Raw genomic sequence first — 19111 nt, 5'->3', positions numbered from 1 at the left:
TGTGGCTATCTCCTTAGATAATAGCAAAGGATCTCAAGGTTCTTTAATTTGCCATTCATTTCATAGGGGTTCTTAGGTGATAGGGAAATCTTTGTTTTTAAAGCATTTTGAAATCATTGACTAACCCCCAAATGTAGGTACTATCAGTATAAATATTTGCTCTTTTATCCTTTATTAGCTGATAGGTCTGGGCGAGGGCAACTACTGGACTTACAGAAGGCCTGGGATGGCATTGCCAGCCCCTTACGAGGTAAGAGACATTGGGCAAGTTATTTTTCTGAGCCTTAGATTCTTCAAATACAAAATGGTAATAATACTTGTCTCACAGAACTGTAAGCATTTAATGTTACTGTACAATAATCAACAAATAATACCTACCACTGAGTTCTTCATATTGGTTATCTCCCTTAATTATCACAACCATCCTATGCGAGGGCCTATTACCGCATTTCATAGAGGCTTAGTCTCACTGCTGTTAAGTGGCCATGTTTGGATTCAAAGTCCCATCTTTCTGATACCAGAGCCCAGTTCTTAATTAACCCTCTACTGCCTCTGACACTTTTCCACTGTTAGGTTCAAGTGCCCATGATACAGCCTGTCATACATTAGGCACTCAACGTTTAAAAATTTATAATTTGCAGGTTTGATTATTTTGGGTTTGTCCGAGGGTCTGATCGTCCCTCTGTGCAGGGACAAAATTCAATTTTGGCCCGGCCCAGCCGAGGACTATAAATTCTCCCCGCTTCCGACAGGGGCCCAGTCCGGGTTTATTGCGAGCTTACAGTACTGTGAGCAAGATCCCATCTCGTGACAGGGGCGAGGCGTCGGCGTCGCCTGTCAGCAGCTCCGCCCCTCTGGCCTTCCCGCTGCCGCCGCCGGGCACCCTTAGCAACATGCACGCACACTCCCCGCCCCGAGCAGTCCGCGCGACGCCGGCGCGAGGCGTCGGCGGTCTCCGCGCCTGCGCGCGGCCACAACCGCCAGTAGGCTCTCTTCCCCTCCCTTCCCTCCCCCCTCCCCTTTCCTCCTCTTCAGCCTCCTAGAACTAGAAGCCAATATGGAGCCAGAGGACATGCCTTGGCCAGGAGAGCTCGAGGAGGAGGTGGAGGAGGAGGAGGAGGAGGCGGAGAACTTGGACGAGTACGAGGTGGTGATGGTGGAGGAGATGGAGGAAGAGGAGGGGCGGGAGCCGGACGCGGATTTTAACTACGAGAGCCAGCGTCGGGAGAGTACGGACGACGAGGAGGATGAGGAGGCCAAGGCCTGGCTGCAGGCGCACCCCGCCGGGACTTTGCCTCAGCCGTCGCTCCCGAGGCACCGCTACTCGGTGGGCGAGCTGACCAGCCCGGGGAAGGTGAGCCGGGTCGGGGAGGGGTATGGGCCGTCGTCGGGCAGGGTGACGGGTGGTCCCTGAGCGCTTTGCCTCCTCTCCCTTGCGGGCTGCCTCTTGCTCTCTGCCTGTCACGGTGCCTGACAAATAGTACGCGTGCTTTTAAAGGCTTGTAGGGCCATTTCGTCTCCTAGGCTCCGACTCTTGCCCAGGCTTCCGGCCGACTACTCCAAGTCTCCTGTTCTTTCAGGCAAAGATCTCTCTTGTTTCCTCCCCACCCTCCCTCTCTCCCCTGGGCTTTTTAAATTACTCCAGATGTTCAGAGGAGCCAATATTGTGGTTAAGAAACGCTTTTGGGAGGAGGTGGGCCTTATACCCTGAGGGAGGGGAAAAGGGCGTTGTAGGAGTGGAGAGAGTGGTTGCCCAGGGACTATCTTGTGGGGGAGACAATTAGGAGATTAGTTTGCCTAAAGGGCGGGACTCCCCTTGAGGGAGCAGAGTGGATTCTGTGCACCCTTTGAGTAGTTAGTCTCTAGAGGCTTCTTGCCAATTGTGCTTCTCTGACCTCTCGTTTGTAGCAATAAAGGGGTCCCCAGCCGGTAGGAGGGGCTTAGAAACGCAGGAGGCTTATGCTGCAGCTCCCAACAGTCTGGAAAACTAGAAAGAGCTGATTTTATGGTTGGCTCCTGAAGATCATTTTGAAAATAACTGCATTTAGTTGATTCCTTTTCAGGGACAGAGGAAAGGTTTGCTATACAATTCGGGTATCTAGTCATCAGACATTTATTAAATTTTTATTCTGTGAAAGGTACATTGTGGGGACAAAAAGAAACCTAAGGTTTATTGTCTAGGACTGCTCCTTAGACAAGATGTCAACTGTGCAGAGTAAAACAACAAGGTACAACAATTGAAAAGACAGAGGAAAGACTATATAGACCTGTGCCGTCAATACAGTAGTCATAGCAGCGTGTGGCTCCTTACATCTTAATTTGTTGAAATTAAATAAAATTAAAAATTCAGTGCCTCTGTTGTACGAACAGTGCTCAGTAGTCGCACTTGACTAGTGGCTATGTAATTGGACAGTGCAGATACAGAATAATTTCATCACTACAGAAAGTTCTACTGGACATTGATGCTGTAGACTGTTGATCATTAAAGAGTAGTAGTTGTTGTTTTGCCTGGTAAATATTCCAATCGGTGCTGAATTCATTGAACATGTATTATTGAGCATTCTTCATGGGCCACACATTGTGCTGGATGCTGTGGAACCTTGGTGAACCCAAACATTTGTTGTCTCTGCTTTTCTAGTGTACGCAGTCTAGAGAGGGAGGCAGACAAAATTCAGTTGGGTCACAAAAATAAAAGTAAAATTGATATGTGCTAACATGCTTTGAAAACATTCAGTAAGGGAATCTGATCTTGTCAGCGAAGCTGGGGAAAGCTTCCCTGAGGAAGTTATGACAAGCTGAGATCTGAAGACAGGTTACAGTTAACTAGGTGAAGGGAAAAGGAAGGAGCTTTGCAGCTGAGGGAAAGGGCACATGGAAAGGTACTGTCGGTAAGAGAGAGCGTGGCATTTTCAAGGAACCAAAAGCCAATATGGGTTGAGCAGACACTTCAAGGCTTTGTGTGCTATGCAAGGAATTTGGAAGCTTTATCCCGGGAAGTCATTGAAAATGTTTTAAACAAAGGGGTATAGGATAAGATTTCTGTTTCAGAAAGATCACTTTGTAGCACAGTAGAGAACAGCTTTGACAGCAGGTTGGGGTGGGGAGCTGCAATAATAAGTCAGGGATGCTAATTAGGAGGTCATTGCAGTATTGCCAGGCAAATGATGATGATGATATTTTGGAATAGGGAAGTGTTGGTGGATATAGAAAAACGTAGACTGATTCGAGAGAGATTTAAGAGGTAAAGTAATCACACTGATACACTAATTTTACATTATTATTACACTAATAATGGATTAGATGTGGAACACAAGGGCAAGAAGGTGTCAGGTTATTGGATAAATGGTTGAAATATGGCCAGGTTTATGGTAGGGTTGGTGGCCATGGGGTGGGGTGATGGGATGGTTGGGATGGGTGTTAAGATTATGGGTTTGGTTTTAGAGATCAGAGGAGGGGTCTGGGCTGGACATTTCAAGTTGTTAAGTTATCTACATATGGACCATAATTAAAGCCACACTTGTGGATGAGGTCTCCTAACTTTAATTTTGTTCCATGACTTCTTGTTTGAATAACTATTAATATATAAATTTAATATTCCTAGAAGATTTTAATTAAACCACTTTACCTCTTATTACAGCCAGTGTGAAAAAATTATTATCCTGTCTAACAGTGATCTATCTATGTGTAATAGAAGATATCGCTTCTTAGAGCCCAGAGTGTTTTTTCCGTAGAGGTGTTTTGTTTCTGTTTTTGAGAGAAATCAGATATTGTCCTATTTACCTTGGAGGGTATATGAAGGTGTGGGTGATGTGCTGTATTAAAGGCAGTTTTAAGATGATATAAAGAGTATTAAGATAATTTTTTGTTCACTAACATATTAAGATTTACTGGTGTAAGTTGGAAAATGTTTAAAGGAGAAACTTTAATATGTTTCTTGCTAGAAATTAATGAACTATAAAATTTTTTTTTAATTAAGTAATTTATTTTTGGCTGTGTTGGGTCTTCGTTGCTGTACGTGGGCTTTCTCTAGTTGCGGTGAGCGGGGGCTACTCTTCGTTGCGGTGCGCCGGCTTTTCTTTGCGGTGGCTTCTCTTGTTGCGAAGCATGGGCTGTAGGCGCACAGACTTCAGTAGTTGTGGCACATGGGCTCAGTTGTTGTGGCTTGCGGGCTCTAGAGTTCAGGCTCAGTCGTTGTGGTGCACGGGCTTAGTTGCTCCGCGGCATGTGGGATCTTCCCGGGCCAGGGCTCGAACCCGTGTCCCTTGTGTTGGCAGGCAGATTCTTAACCACTGCGCCACCAGGGAAGCCCTGAACTATAAAATTTTTGAAGATGAGTTTGTTGTGTAGTATTTAATTCAGTGTATTCAAAGGAAGACACCAAATGATAGGAAACATTAATTTCATTCAGTCTAGTCTCAAGTTAAATGACAAAATTGTAATATTTGATTCACTCTCATGTATCTCTCTTAGTAGGCAATTAGGATGTTCTAGTGGGGATCTGTAAGGTGTTGATTAAGTTTGCAAGTCCTATTAATGAAGCTGAGCTAAGGCGTGGAACTGTTCTAAGTTCAATGCAAAATATGACCAGCCTTACAACCAATTATTTTTGAGTTCAGGGAAGTGAGCCTTTGCTTTATTGGTCTTATGCTGGTTCTGCAGACCATTCAACATGGACCATTTCAAACACCTCTACTTGTAATTCCTAAACCTCAATTTCTGAACTGTGCTAGGGAAAATAATTCAGTTCTGTGGATTGGTATCATAGAAATTCTTGGTCTTCAACTTTTTTTTTTTTTTTAGTTTTTAGTTTTATTGTTTATTTTCTTTTCTTCCAGTTTTATTGAGTATAATTGACATAAAGCACTGTATAAGTTTAAGGTATACAGCATAATGATTTGACTTATATACATCATGAAACGGTTATCACAATAAGTCATCTCATATAGCTAGAAAATTAAAGAAAAAGAAAAAATATTTTTTTCTGGTGTTGAGAACTCTTAGGATTTACTCTTAACAATTTTCGTATATAACATACAGCAGTGTTAATTATATTTATCATGTTGTGCATTGCATCCCTAGTACTTACTTATAACTGGAAGTTTGTACCTTTTAACTACTTGGACTCCAACTTTTTTTTTTTTTTGGCTGCGTTGAGTCTTCATTGCTGTGTGCGGGCTTTCTCTAGTTGTGGCGAGTGGGAGCTACTCTTCATTGCAGTGAGAGGGCTTCTCATTGCGGTGGCTTCTCTTGTTGTGGAGCACTGGGCTCTAGGCGCACGTGCTTCAGTAGTTGCAGCACGCGGGCTCAGTGGTTGTGGCACGCAGGCCCTAGAGTGCATGGGCTTCAGTAGTTGCAGCATGTAGGCTCAGTAGTTGTGGTGCATGAGCTTAGTTGCTCCATGGCATGTGGGATCTTCCTGGACCAGGGATCGAACCTGCGTCCCCTGCATTGGCAGGCAGATTCTTAACCACTGCACCACCAGGGAAGTCTGGTCTCCAACTTTTAAATGGGTCATCAACAGTGCTTGGAAATCTTTTTATGTTTCCTCCTTCAGCTTCTTTGGCTTTTTCACTCTTATCCTCTAGATTTCACCCAATGTTCAGCATTCTCCTATCAACAGGTTACCATTTCATAGAAGGAGAGAACACAGGCCTGAACCCCTACACCTTCCTGCTCCCTATCTCCAAATTTATCTACACTGTACAATTCTTAATCTTTTTTGACCTGTTAATACAGATTTTATTCTTAGTATTAATCCTTTCTTGTGCTCCTAGGATAAAAACTATCAGTTATTGTGTGTTTTTCTCTTAAGGAAGTGCTGGATTTTATTTGGAGATATTTGATAAATGATAATGGTTTAAGTTTTTAAAAAAGTGTTTTCTTGACCTTTCTTTGTCAAGTTTGGAATCAGAATTATGCCGTTTTTCTGCAAGGTACTGGGAAGATTTTTATTTTTCTGTGTCTTGGAACAGTTTAAATAATGTAAGATTTTCTTGCATGTTTGAAAAATAATCACTTGTGAAACTGTGCCTCTGGATTCCTTTCAGGGTTATAATCTGTATATACTCTCTCACTTTTCTTGGGTTAATTTTGTAATTTATGATTTTTCTAGAAAATCATTTCAGCAAGGGTTTCTAGTTAATTATAATGGAGTGTTACATAGTATTCTTTATTTTTTTCTATTGCATCTGTGGTTATTTCCATTTCTCATTCCTGATTTTATATAATTATGTTTTATTCTTCTCTTGATCCGACTAGCTATGGATTTGTTTTGTTAATTGTTTTCATCCAAGGAAACAGCTCTTAAATCTAAGTTTAATTCTATTGCTTTTCATCATTTAATTCATTAATTTCAGTTCTCATCTTTTACTATTTCCCTAGATTTATTTTATTTAATTTTACTTAATGTGCTGAATGCTTACCTGGCTTATTTAAAAACATTTTTAACAGTTTTGTTGAGATATAATTCAAATACCATACAATTTACCCTGAATTTTAATGCACAATTCAGTAGTTTCAGTAAATTAATGGATATGTGCAGCCATCACCACAATTTTAGAACAATTTTTTCATTACCTCAAAAAGAAACCCTGTATACTTTAGCTGTCACCCCTCTAGCTTCCATTCTGCTAAGCAACCATTAATCTACTTTCTCTCTCTTTAGATTTGCCTATTCTGGGCCTTTAATATAAATGGAATCATATAATATGTGGTGCATGCCGTACAGCTTTCAGGATCTTAGTTCCCTCAGCAGTGATCGAACCCAGGGCCCTGGCAATGAGAGCACTGAGTCCTAACCACTGGACCACCAGTGAATTCCAATATGTGGTCTTATGACTGGACTCTCACTTAGCATAATGTTTTTAGGAAACATCCATGTATATAACATCAATTTTTCATTCCTTTCTATGACTTAATAATAGTCCATTGTATGGATATACTACATTTTTTTATCCATTCATCAATTGATGGACATTTGGGTTGTTTTCTGCCTGTTGTCTATCTCAAAATGTTTGAAAATTCTCTTTGTGATTTCTTTTTTTGACCCGTTGGTTATTTAGGAGTCTGTTGCTTGATTTCCATGTATTTGTGAATTTCCTCAATTTCCTTCTGTTATTGATTTCTAATTTCATTCCATTTTGGTTGGAGAATATACTTTCCATGATTTCAATTATTTAAAAAATTTGAGGCTTATGTTTATAACTGAGTCACTGTGCTGTACAGCAGAAATTAACACAACATTGTAAATCACCTATACTTCAATAAAATAAAATTAAAAAAAAATTTGAGGCTTGTTTTGTGGCCTAACATGTGGTCTGTCCTGGAGTTGTTCCATGTATGCTGAGAAGGTGTATTCTGCTACTCTAAGATGGAGTGTTCTATAATATCCATAGATGTAGTTTGTTTACAGAGTATTCACATCTTATATTTCCTTGTTGGTCTTGTCACAGGTAGCTGTCCTTTTTTTTTCAGTTTAATTAATAGACTTTTTTGGGAGCAGATTTATGTTTAGCAGAAAGTACAGAATTCTCATGTACCTCTTTTTCCTCCCCTGTTTTCTCTATTATTAGCATCTTGTATTAGGGTGGCACATTTGTTACAATCGGTAAGCCGATATTGATACATTATTAATTAAAGTGCATGTTTTTATCAGAGTCCACTTTTCGTACATTCTGTGGGTTTTGACAAATATATAATGACATATATCCACTATTACAGTATCACACAGAACAGTTTCACTGCCTAAAAAAATCCCTGTGCTCTACCTGTTTATCCCTCCCTTTCTTCCTCTGAAACCCTGGCAGCTGCTGCTATTTTTACTGTCTCCATAGTTTTGCCTTTTCCAGAAAGTCATATAGTTTGAATCATACAGTATGTAGCCTTTTTATTTTTTTATTATTTATTTATTTTTAAAATAAATTTATTTATTTTTGACTGTGTTGTGTCTTTGTTGCTGCGCGTGGGCTTTTTTTCTGCTTGCGGTGAGCCGGGGCTAATCTTCGTTTTGGTGTGCGAGCTTCTCATTGCGGTGGCTTCTCTTATTGCGGAGCATGGGCTCTAGGTGCGTGGGCTTCAGTAATTGCAGCACACAGGCTCAGTAGTTGTAGCTTGCGGGCTGTAGAGCCCAGGCTCAGTAGTTGTGGTGCACAGGCTTAGTTGCTCTGCGGCATATGGGATCTTCCCAGACCAGGGCTTGAACCTGTGTCCCCTGCATTGGCAGGCGGATTCTTAACCACTGTGCCACCAGGAAAGTCCCTATGTAGCCTTTTTAGAATGGCTTCTTTCACTTAGCAGTATGCATTTAAGGTTCCTCCATGTGTTTTCATGGTTTGGTAGCTCATTTCTTTTTTTCCAACTTGATTTCTTTTTCTTTTTTTAAAAATTGTGGTAAAATATACATAACATAAAATTTACCATTTTAACCTTTTAAAAAAATTATTATTTTGGCCATGCTGCGTGGCTTGCAGGATCTCAGCTCCTCGACCAGGGATTGAAGCCATGGCCCCAGCAGTGAAAGCACTGAGTCCTAACCACTGGACCACCAGGGAATTTCTCCATTTTAACCATTTTTATGTGGCATTAAGTACATTCACACTGTTTTGTAATCTTCACTACCATCCATCTCCAGAACGTCTTCATCTTTACAAACTGAAACTCGAATATGTCTGCCTTATCTGATTCTGGTTCTGATGCTTGCTCTGTGTCTTCAAACTAGTTTTGTTTTTGTCTTGTATGTCGTAGTTTTTTTTGTTGAAAGCCAGGCATGTACTGAATGAATATGATATGAAAGGAACTGAAGTAAATAGACCTTTAATGTGAAGTTTTTTAAGTTTATCTGGTTAGAGGTGGTTTTGTGTTTATTGTTTGCTGTAGCTGTAGGTGTCAAAGGCTAAAATTTCCTCTGGTGACCTTGTTTTTGTTCCCCCTGTTGTCTTTGGATTTCTCTAAGGACTTCTTTTTTTTTTTTTTAGTATGGAATTAAAAAATAAATTTATTTATTTTTATTTATTTATTTTTGGCTGTGTTGGGTCTTTGTTGCTGTGCACGGGCTTTCTCTAGTTGCGGCAAGTGGGGGCTGCTCTTTGTTGTGGTGTGCAGGCTTCTTGTTGGGGTGGCTCCAGGCACGCGGGCTTCATTAGTTGTGGCACATGGACTCAGCAGTTGCGGCTTGCAGACTCCAGAGTGCAGGCTCAGTAGTTGTGGTGCATGGGTTTTGTTGCTCCGTGGCATGTGGAATCTTCCTGGATCAGGGCTTGAACCCGTGTCCTCTGTGTTGGCAGGCAGATTCTTAACCACTGTGCCACCAGGGAAGTCCCTCTAAGGACTTCTTAAGTAAGGTATGAGTTGTGCTGTTCTTTCATTCATATACCATCATTATCAGGAGCCCTGTTGATGTAGTGGTAAGGTGTGGGTGGAGGGTAAGTGTTTTATAGTCCTATTATTAGGACTTTCCCTGGGCTGTGATCTTCACTAGGGTTTCTCATTGTTTTCCCCTTAGGTGAGACAGGAAAGCTAGAAGGGGGCTGGAGTTGGGTATTTCCCTTCCCCTACATCACTTAGTCTCTGGTAAAACCCCAGGCTCTGGTAAAATAGTTTCTTTTGAGGGCAGGTCTTGTTAAAAACAGAATGCTCTAGGCTTATTTCAAAATGGCTACTTTTGCCCTCCCCCTGCCAGAGCAAGAGGAAATTTTTCTCTGATCTTAACTGTGGAACCTGGTACAGTTCCTGGAGGTAAAACTCATAAAGTGTGGGAGCCCCTCTAAGATTGTTTCCCAGGAATTTTTAAATCTCAGGGTTGTCTACCCTGAGCCTCTAGCAATTTGTCAATTACAATTTAAGGCTTTCCTACCCTAGTACAGGTCCCCATGGTGGTGTCTGCTCTGGGATTCTGTTCCATTAAGTTGTGATTTTCTGTATCTGTTTGTCTTTCTAATTTGGGGGACTGTGTAGTTTGCCCTTCACTTCAGTTCTCTGGCGGATGTAAGAAGAGTTGTTGATTTTCAATTTGTTCAGCTTTTTTTCTTTTTGTGGGGATGGGAGTGATGACTTCCTAACTCCTTGCATGCTGGACCAGAGCTTTTTTTGTTTTGGTTGTTTTTCAATAGACTATGTTGTTGTTTGTTTGTTTGTTTTTTCTTTTGCTGCACCCCGCAGCTTGTGGGATCTTAATTCCCCAACCAGGGATCGAACCCGTGCCTTTGGCAGTGAAAGCACGGAATCCTAACCACTGGACCACCCTGGGGAATTCCCTCAACAGACCATTTTTTAGAGCAGTTTTAGGTTCAAAGAAAAATTGATCAGATAGTACAGAGATTTCCCATCCACCTCCTGCCCCCACACATGCACAGCCTTCTCCACTGTCAGTATCCCACATCAGAGTGTAGTATGTTTGTTACAGTGAATCTACATTGACATCCAAAGCCAGAGTTTACATTAGGGCTCACTTTTGGTATTGTACATTCTATGGTTTTTGACAAACGTATAATGGCATGTATCCACCATTATAATACAATATAGTTTCTCTGTGTCTTTTCATGACTTGGTAGCTCATTTCTTTTTAGTGCTGAATAATACTACGTTGCCTAGATGTACCACAGTTTATCTTATCCATTCACCTACTAAAGGATATTTTAGTTGCTTTCAAGTTTTGGCAGTTATGAGTAAAGCTGCTCTAAACATCCATGTGCAGATTTTTGTGTAGACATATCTTTTCAATCCATTTGGGCCAGTACCAAGGAGTTTGATTACTAGATTGTATGCTAATAATATGTTTAGTTTTATAAGAAACTGCCAAATTGTCTTACAAAGTGACTGTACCATTTTGCTTTTCCACCATCATTCAGCAGTGAATGAGAGTTCCTGTTGTTCCATATCCTCGGCAGCATTTGTTGTCAGTGTTTTGGATTTTGGCTATTCTAGTAGGTAGGTAGTAGTGTCTCATTGTTTTACTTTACAGTTCCCTAATGATAAATGATACTCAGCATCTTTTCATATGCTTATTCCAGTTGTATATCTTCTTTGGTGGTCTGTTGCCCATTTTCTAACCAAGTTGTTTGTTTTCATATTGTTGAGTTTTAAGAGTTCTTTGTATGTTTTGGTTAACAGTCCTTATCAGGTATGTCTATTAGAAATATCTTCTCCCAGTCTGTGGCTTGTTTTCTCATTCTCTTGACATTGTCTTTCACAGAACAAAGGTTTTTAATTTTGATGAGTGCAGCTTATCAGTTATTTCAGGGATTTTGCCTTTCGTGTTGTACCTAAAAAGTGATCACACTAGCCAAGGTGATCTAAGTTTTCTCCTATATTATCTTCTAGGTGTTTATAGTTTTTATAGTTTTGCATTCTACATTTACATCTATGATCCATTTTGAGTTAAGTTTTGTGAAAGGGGTAAGATCTGTGTCTAGATTCACTTTTTGCACGTGGATGTCCAGTTATTCCAGCATAATTTGTTGAAAAGACTGTCTTTGCTCCATTACGTTGCCTTTGTTCCTTTGTCAATTATCAGTTGTCTTTATGTGGGTCTATTTCTGGACTCTGTTGTGTTACAGTGATCTGTTTGTCTAGTCTTTCACCAATACCACACTCTTGATTGCTGTAGCTTTATATTTATAGTAAGTCTTTAAGTCAAGTAGTATCAGTCCTCCCACTTTGGCTTCTTCAATTTTGTGCTGGCTATGCTGGGTACTTTGACTCTTCATATAAACTTTAGAACCAGTTTGTCAATATCCACAAAATAATTTGCTTGGATTTTGATTGGAATTGTATTGAATCTATACACCAGGTTGGGAGGAACTGACGTTGACAGTATTGAGTCTTTCTAACCATGAACATGGACTATCTATCCATTTAATTAGTTCCTTTTTGATTTCTTTTGCCAGAGTTTTGTAGTTTCCCTCATATAGATCTTGTATATATTTGGTTAGATTTATACCTAAGTATTTAATTTTGGGGGTGCTAATGTAAATGGTATTGTGGTGTTTTTTTTGGCCATGCCATATGGCATGTGGGATCTTAGTTTCCTGACCAGGGATGAAACCCGCACCCCCTGCGGTAGAAGTGTGGAGTCTTAACCACTGGACCGCCGGGGAAACCACAATGGTATTGTGTTTTTAATTTCAAATTCCAATTGTTCATTGCTGGTATATAGGAAAGCCATTGACATTTGCTCTGGTTTTTTTTTTTTTTTAATGTTCAAGAATCATGTACAGAATCTCTATCCATCCTGCTTTTGGGAACTGGAGTATTGAGGTCTAATTATTGTTGGATTGTCTCTTATTTCCTTCAGTTCTGTTAGTTTTTTTTTTTTAAATAACCTTATTTATTTTTTTATTTTTGGCTGCGTTGGGTCTTCGTTGCTGCGTGCTTGCTTTTTCCCTAGTTGTGCAAGCAGGGGCTACTCTTCACTGCGGTGCCCAGGCTTCTCATTGCGGTGGCCTCTCCTGTTGTGGAACATGGGCTTTGGGCATGCTGGCTTCAGCAGTTGCGGTACATGGGCTCAGTAGCTGTGGCTTGTGGGCTCAAGAACGCAGGCTCAGTAGTTGTGGCACGTGGGCTTAGCTACTCCGTGGCATGTGGGATCTTCCTGGAGCAGGGCTCGAACCCATGTCCCCTGAATTGGCAGGTGGATTCTTAACCACTGCACCACCAGGGCAGTTCCCAGTTCTGTTAGTTTTTACTTAAGGTGTTTCGGAGCTCTGATGCTAGGTGCATATATATTTTTAATTATTAGGTATTCTTGGTGGATTGACCCTTTTATCATTTCTGAAATGTCCCTTAGGCACTTCCCTTAGTATTTCTTGTAAAAGAAATAAAGAAATTTTCTGTTTTGGTTTATCTGCGGATTGAAAATTTCTTTTTAAATTTTATGTGGTAAAATACACATAACATCTTAACCATGTTAACCATTTTAAAGTGTACAGTTCAGTAATGTTAAATATGTTAACATTGTTGTGCAACCAATGTCCTGAACTCTTAAACTGAAACTCTGCACCTGTAAACAACCAGCTCCGCTTTCCCTCTCACCCCAGCCCCTAGTAACAACCATTCTACTTTGTGTTTCTGTGAATTTGATTACTTTGGATACCTCATTTAAGAGGAATCATACAGTATTTGTCTTTTGTGACTGGCTTATTTCACTTAGCTTAATGTCCTCAAGGTTCATGCATGTTGTAGCATGTGACCAAATTAACTTCCTTTTAAGGCTGAATAATATTCTCTTGTACTTATGTATCACATTTTGTTTATCCCTTTGTCAGTTAATAAGACACTTGGATTGTTTCTGCCTGTTGGCTATTGTGAGTAGTGCTGCTGTGAACATGGGTTTGTAAATATCTCTTTGAGACAGTGCCTTCAGTTCTTTTGGATATATACTCAGAAGTGGGATTGCCAGATCATGTGGTAGTTCTGTTTAGTTTTCTGAGGAACCTCCCTCCTGTTTTCCACAGTGGTTGCACCATTTTATATTCCTCCCAACACGACACAAGGGTCCCAGTTTCTCCACATCTTCACCAACATTTGTTATTTTCTCTCTCTTTTTTTTTTTGTTTTTGATAGCAGCCATCCTGATGACTGTGAGGTGATGTCTCATTGTAGTTTTTTTTTTATTGTTTTTACAGTAGGTCCTTGTTGGTTATCTATTTTATTTTATTAATTTATTTTTAAAATATTTATTTATTTATTTGGCTGCACTGGGTCTTAGTTGCGGCATGTGGGATCTTTTAGTTGTGGCTTGCAAACTCTTAGTTGCGGCATGTGGGATCTAGTTCCCTGACCAGGGATCGAACCTGGGCCCCCTGCATTGGGAGCACAGAGTTTTAACCACTGGACCACCAGGGAAGTCCCTCATTGTAGTTCTGATTTGCATTTTTCTAATGATTAGTGATGTTGAGCATCTTTTCATGTGCTTATTGGCCATTCGTATATGTTTGGAGAAATGGCTCTGCAAGTTTTTTGCCCATTTGATAATTGGTTAATTGGGTGTTTTGTTTTTGTTTTTGAGTTTGAGTTCTTTATATATTACGGATATTAATCCCATATCAGATATGTGATTTGCAAATATTTTCCCCCATTCTGTGGGTTGCCTCTTTACTCTTTTTTTTTTAAATTGGGGTGTAGTTGCTTTACAATGTTGTGCTAGTTTCTGCTGTACAGTGAAGTGAATCAGCTATATGTATACATATATCCCCTCTTTTTTGGATTTCCTTCCCAGTTAGGTCACCACAGAGCATTGAGTAGAGTTCCCTGTGCTATACAGCAGGTTTCCTTTTTACTCTGTTGATGGTGTCTTCTGATATACAGAATTTTAAAGTTTTCATGAAGTCCAGTTTGTCTGTTGTTTCTTTTGTTGCTTGTGCCTTTGGTATCATATCCAGGAAATCATTGCCAAATCTACTGTTGTGCAACTTTTGCTCTGAGTTTTCTTCTAAGAGTTTTATAGTTTTAGGTCTTAACATTTAAGTCTTTGGTCCATTTAGAGTTGAGTTTTGTATATGTTGCTAGGTGAGAGTGTAACTTCCTTCTTTTGCATGTGGATATCCAGTTTTTCGAGCAACATTTGTTGGAAAGACTATCCTTTTCCCATTGAATGGTCTTGATACCTTTGCTGAAAATCATTTGACCATGTATGTGAGAGTTTATTCCTGGGGTCTCTTTGATCTAGCTGGGACTTCCAATAATGTGTTGAATAGAAGTGGCAAGAGTGGGCATTCTTGCCTTGTTCCTGGTCTTAGAGGAAAAGCTTTCAGTTTTACACTGTTGAGTGTGGTGTGAGTTAGTTGTGGGCCCTCATAAATGGCCTTTATTATATTGATTAGTTTCCTTCCATTCCTGATTTGTTGAGTGCTTTTTCATGAAAGGGTGTTGAGTATTGTCAGCTGCTTTTTCTGTAGCAGTCAAGATAATTGTGTGGTTTTGTCCTTCATTCTGTTAATGTGAAGTATTTTATTGGTTGATTTTTATGTGTTGAATCATCCTTACATTCCATGGTTAATTCCCACTTGATCATGGTGTATACATACTTCTTTTAATGTGTTGTGAATTCTGTGCGCTAGTATTTTGTTGAGGATGATCGAAGCCATCTGGTCCTTGGCTTTTCTGTGTTGGCAGGTTTTTGATTACTGATTGAATCTTCTTGCTAGTTATATGTTTGTTCAGATTTTCTATTTTTTCATGATTCAGTCTTGGTAGGTTGTGTCTTTCTAGGGATTTATGTTTGTCTTCTTGGCTATCCAATTTGTTGGTATACAGTTGTTCATAGTATTTATTCTCTTATAATCCTTATTTCTGTGGCATTTCTTGTAATATTCCCTCTTTCATTTCTGATTTTATTATTTGAGTCTTCTTTTTTTCCTTAGTCAGTCTGGCTAAGAGGTTATCAATTTTGTTGATCTTCTGAAAAAAACACTTTTAGTTTCATGATTTTTTTTTTCCTGTTGACTATTTCATTTATCTGTGCTCTAATCTTTATTATTTCCTTCCTTCTGCCTGCTTTAGGTTTAGTTCTGCTTTTAGTTCCTTGAGGTACAAGTTAGATTGTTTACTTGAGGTCTTGCCTTTTTTTAATATATGCACTTACGGCTATAAACTTCCTTCTTAGTACTTCTTTTGCTGCGTCCATAAGTTTTTTGGCATTTTGTGTTTTCATTTGTGTCCAGGTATTTTCTAATTTCCTTTGTGACTTCTTGTTTGACCCATTGGTTTTGTAAGAGTGTAGTGTTTAATTTCCACATATTGTAAAATTTCCAGTTTTTCTTGTGCTATTTGTTTCTAGTTTCATTCCATTGTGATTGGAAAAGATACCGTGTATTATGATTTCAGTCTTCTTGAATTTATTAAGACTTGCTTTGTGGCTAGACATGTGTTCTATCCTGAAGAATGTTGCATGTGTACTTGAGAAAATGTGTTCTGCTGTTGTTGGGTGGAGTGTTCTGTATATATATCTGTTACGTCTGATTGGTCTATAGTGTTGTTCAATTTCTGTATTTCCTTATTTTTCTGTATGGTTGTTCTGTTCATTATTGAAAGTGGGTGTTGAAGCCTCTTAATATTATTATGTTGCTGTGTATTTCTCCCTTCAATTCTTTCAGCATCTGCCTCGTTAATTTAGGAGCTCTGAGGTTTGGTGCATAAATACTTATAAATCTTCTTGGTGAATTGATCCCTTTTTTTTGTTTTTTTAAACATCCCAGGCTCTCATAGGAACCTTTACTGTTTTGTTTTGTTTTTTTTTAATTTTTTATTTACTTATTTATTTATTTTTATTTTATGGCTGTGTTGGGTCTTCATTTCTGTGCGAGGGCTTTCTCTAGTTGCGGCAGGTGGGGGCCACTCTTCATCGCGGTGTGCGGGCCTCTCACTATCGTGGCCTCTCTTGTTGCGGAGCACAGTCTCCAGACGCGCAGGCTCAGTAATTGTGGCTCACGGGCCTAGCTGCTCCGCAGCATGTGGGATCTTCCAAGACCAGGGCTCGAACCCGTGTCCCCTGCATTGGCAGGCAGATTCTCAACCACTGCACCACCAGGGAAGCCCTTGACCCCTTTTTTTAAAAATAAAATTTATTTATTTATTTATTTATGGCTGCATTGGGTCTTCGTTGCTTTATGTGGGTTTTCTCTAGTTGTGGGCTTCTCATTGCAGTTGCTTCTGTTGTTGCAGAGCACGGGCTCTAGGTGCATGGGCTTCAGTAGTTGTGGTATGTGGCCTTCAGTAGTTGTGGCTCGTAGGCTCTAGAGCACAGGCTCAGTAGTTGTGGCTCATGGGCTTAGTTGCTCCGCGGCATGTGGGATCTTCCCGGACCAGGGCTCGAACCTGTGTCCCCTGCATTGGCAGGTGGATTCTTAACCACTGTGCCACCAGGGAAGCCCTGAATTGACCCTTTTATCATTATATGATGTACTTCTTTGTCTCTTGTAATGGTTTTTGACTTAAAGTCTATTTTGTCTGAAATTAATATAGCCACTCCTGTGCTCTTTTGGTTACTATTTGCATGAAATCTCTTTTTTCATCCTTTTACTTGGAATTGATATGTATCCTTACATCTAAAATGTTTCTTTGATAGACAACATGTAGTTGGAAGACCACTAAAGACCGCTAATTTTTTAAAAAGTATTTATTTATTTATTTTGGCTGCACTGGGTCTTAGTTGTGTCACACAGGATTTTCGTTGTGGCACGTGGGATCTTTAGTTGTGGCATGCATGCGGGATCTATATCCCCAACCAGGGATCGAACTTGGGCCCCCTGCATTGGGAGTGCAGAGTCTTAGCCACTGGGCCACCAGGGAAGACCCAGACTGCTAACTTTTAATATTAAAAAATGACTCAGGGAAAGACTCTGAAACTGTTTATTTATACCAAAAGACATTTAATCTCAGATCAGAGAGTTGCTGATGACACCTGCTTAGTTTTGAAGCATTCATCTTAAGAATTCTCTTTCAAGTATTTGGGTTATACCACTATCCAAAGGCAAGTGTGGGAAAACTGATCAAACATATGGAAATTATTAGAAATTAATTTCCTTAATGAAGTCTATAAACCATCAAGTAGGTAATAAAAGTCAGTTCTGGGAAATGTATTTTTTAATAAGAACTTTTAATATTTAATTTTAACTTTTGAGGTTTTTTTTTTTTAGCTGATAAAAGTGAGAGAGAGAGTTCTTTTTTCTCACACGTTGGGTTAGTTGTCAAAGTGCTGGTTTCTTAATATTGTATCATTAGTGTTCTATAAATATCCTAATGAATCAAACTCTCTTTTTGTAAGCTAATGTGAATCAGCTATTTTCAAAGGCAACACCCTGTGCTCTACACCCAGCATTATTTAGTTGCAGTGAATAGCCATTTTGAACATTCATTTTGGCATTCTTTCCTCGAGGGCTCAAAGAAGACTAACTGTGCCAAAACATTGGCTGTATTGTTATTTATTTAGGGATTTCAAATTGCCAAAATGAATTTGCAAAATGCCTTTCTTTGCTTTTTATTCTTTATCCCTTAAAAAATGCCATGGAAGCAAGGTGGGTGTGCCCCATGGTGTTCTACCTTTTGAGAAAAACCTCTTGGAAGAGTTGTTACCATAGAAATCTCTTTAGTAATTGAATAGATTTTAAGTTAAGCTTGCTTTTCTATGATCAAAAGCACATTGTTGTAAGCGCTCTGTAAAAATGTTTTGTTAGTGTAGTAACTTTTAATTCTGGGGGAAAAAAATCTTATGACCTTGGGTTTCCTTCAGAGGCTCTTTCACATTTGTGGTTGTGTTAGCAGTCATCTTTTCTTGACTCATAACTGCCTGTTTTACTTTTAATAACCTCTTCTTTTTTTATGGACATTGTGTCTTTTTAAAAAGTCTCTTTAAGGGTCTGAGATATTCTCATTTTAAGGTCTTTTGAAAGTATAGTTTGTAATCTCATTTTTAGCAGGAGTGTTATTTTGTTTTGTCTTTTGGTGCATCCTTCTCTACCTGGTGTTTTTTTGGTTGTCTATGCCTTGCCCCTTGTGGCTCCTTCTTTATAAGGAAAGTTTGTATTGGAAGCTTTGGGTTCTTACTCTCCAGGAATATAGGGGAAAAATCTCAATAACCAGTCCCTGAACCAGCAGGTGACTTGACTGAGATCACTTTTGTTTGATTACCTCTGATCTTTTCCATGTGCATTGCTTCAGCCTTGGGCAGTAGTCACAACTTTTATTGCCTTCTTTCACAGATGGGAGAGCCCTGCTTCAACTCCTGATTTCACAAAATGAGCCTAACTTTGTCCCCACTTTCCACGCTATAAGATGATTTTAGTTCCTATTATTAGAGTTAATTTCTTAGGTGTCTCAAATAGTAAGATTGTAAAATAGATAACTGGCTTGTTTCTGCTTGCTTCTTTTACTGCTACAAATATAGGAGGTTAAAGAACTGCTGTGGTTTGTTGGAATATGTTGAGTCCTTACTGGGTAACCTTAAATCCCTGTTTCCTTATTTTTAAGTGAAGATAATTTGGACAGTGGTTGTGAAGCCCAAATGTTACTATATTTGTGAAACTGCTTTATAAACGGAGAAGCATAATCTAAATTTAGACTTTATTATTGTTTAGTCATAAGGATTGTGTTATTATTCTATTTAAATCTTTTGATTTTC

The 19111-nt window shown here is 39.5% G+C and overlaps 1 protein-coding gene across 12 annotated transcripts in view; it reads left to right on the top strand.

The window, feature by feature from the left end:
• The first annotated feature begins 950 nt into the window (after positions 1-950).
• ALMS1 (ALMS1 centrosome and basal body associated protein) overlaps positions 951-19111 on the top strand; it is a 142251-nt gene continuing 124090 nt past the window's right edge. For 2 of the 12 annotated variants that reach the window (XM_082356618.1, XM_082356617.1), the window contains exon 1: positions 951-1354. In XM_082356618.1, coding sequence (XP_082212744.1) covers positions 1058-1354 — 297 coding nt within the window. In that variant the 5' untranslated portion in view covers positions 951-1057. Of the gene's footprint in view, positions 1355-6664; positions 19107-19111 lie in introns of those variants that run through there. The other 10 variants (XM_082356616.1, XM_082356614.1, XR_014234725.1 and 7 more) reach the window with 6 other exon arrangements.

The sequence above is a fragment of the Balaenoptera borealis genome, assembly GCF_965194805.1.
Source record: "Balaenoptera borealis genome assembly, chromosome: 15".
Taxonomy (NCBI): Eukaryota; Metazoa; Chordata; class Mammalia; order Artiodactyla; family Balaenopteridae; genus Balaenoptera; species Balaenoptera borealis.
This window is presented reverse-complemented; position numbering and strand designations above follow the sequence as displayed.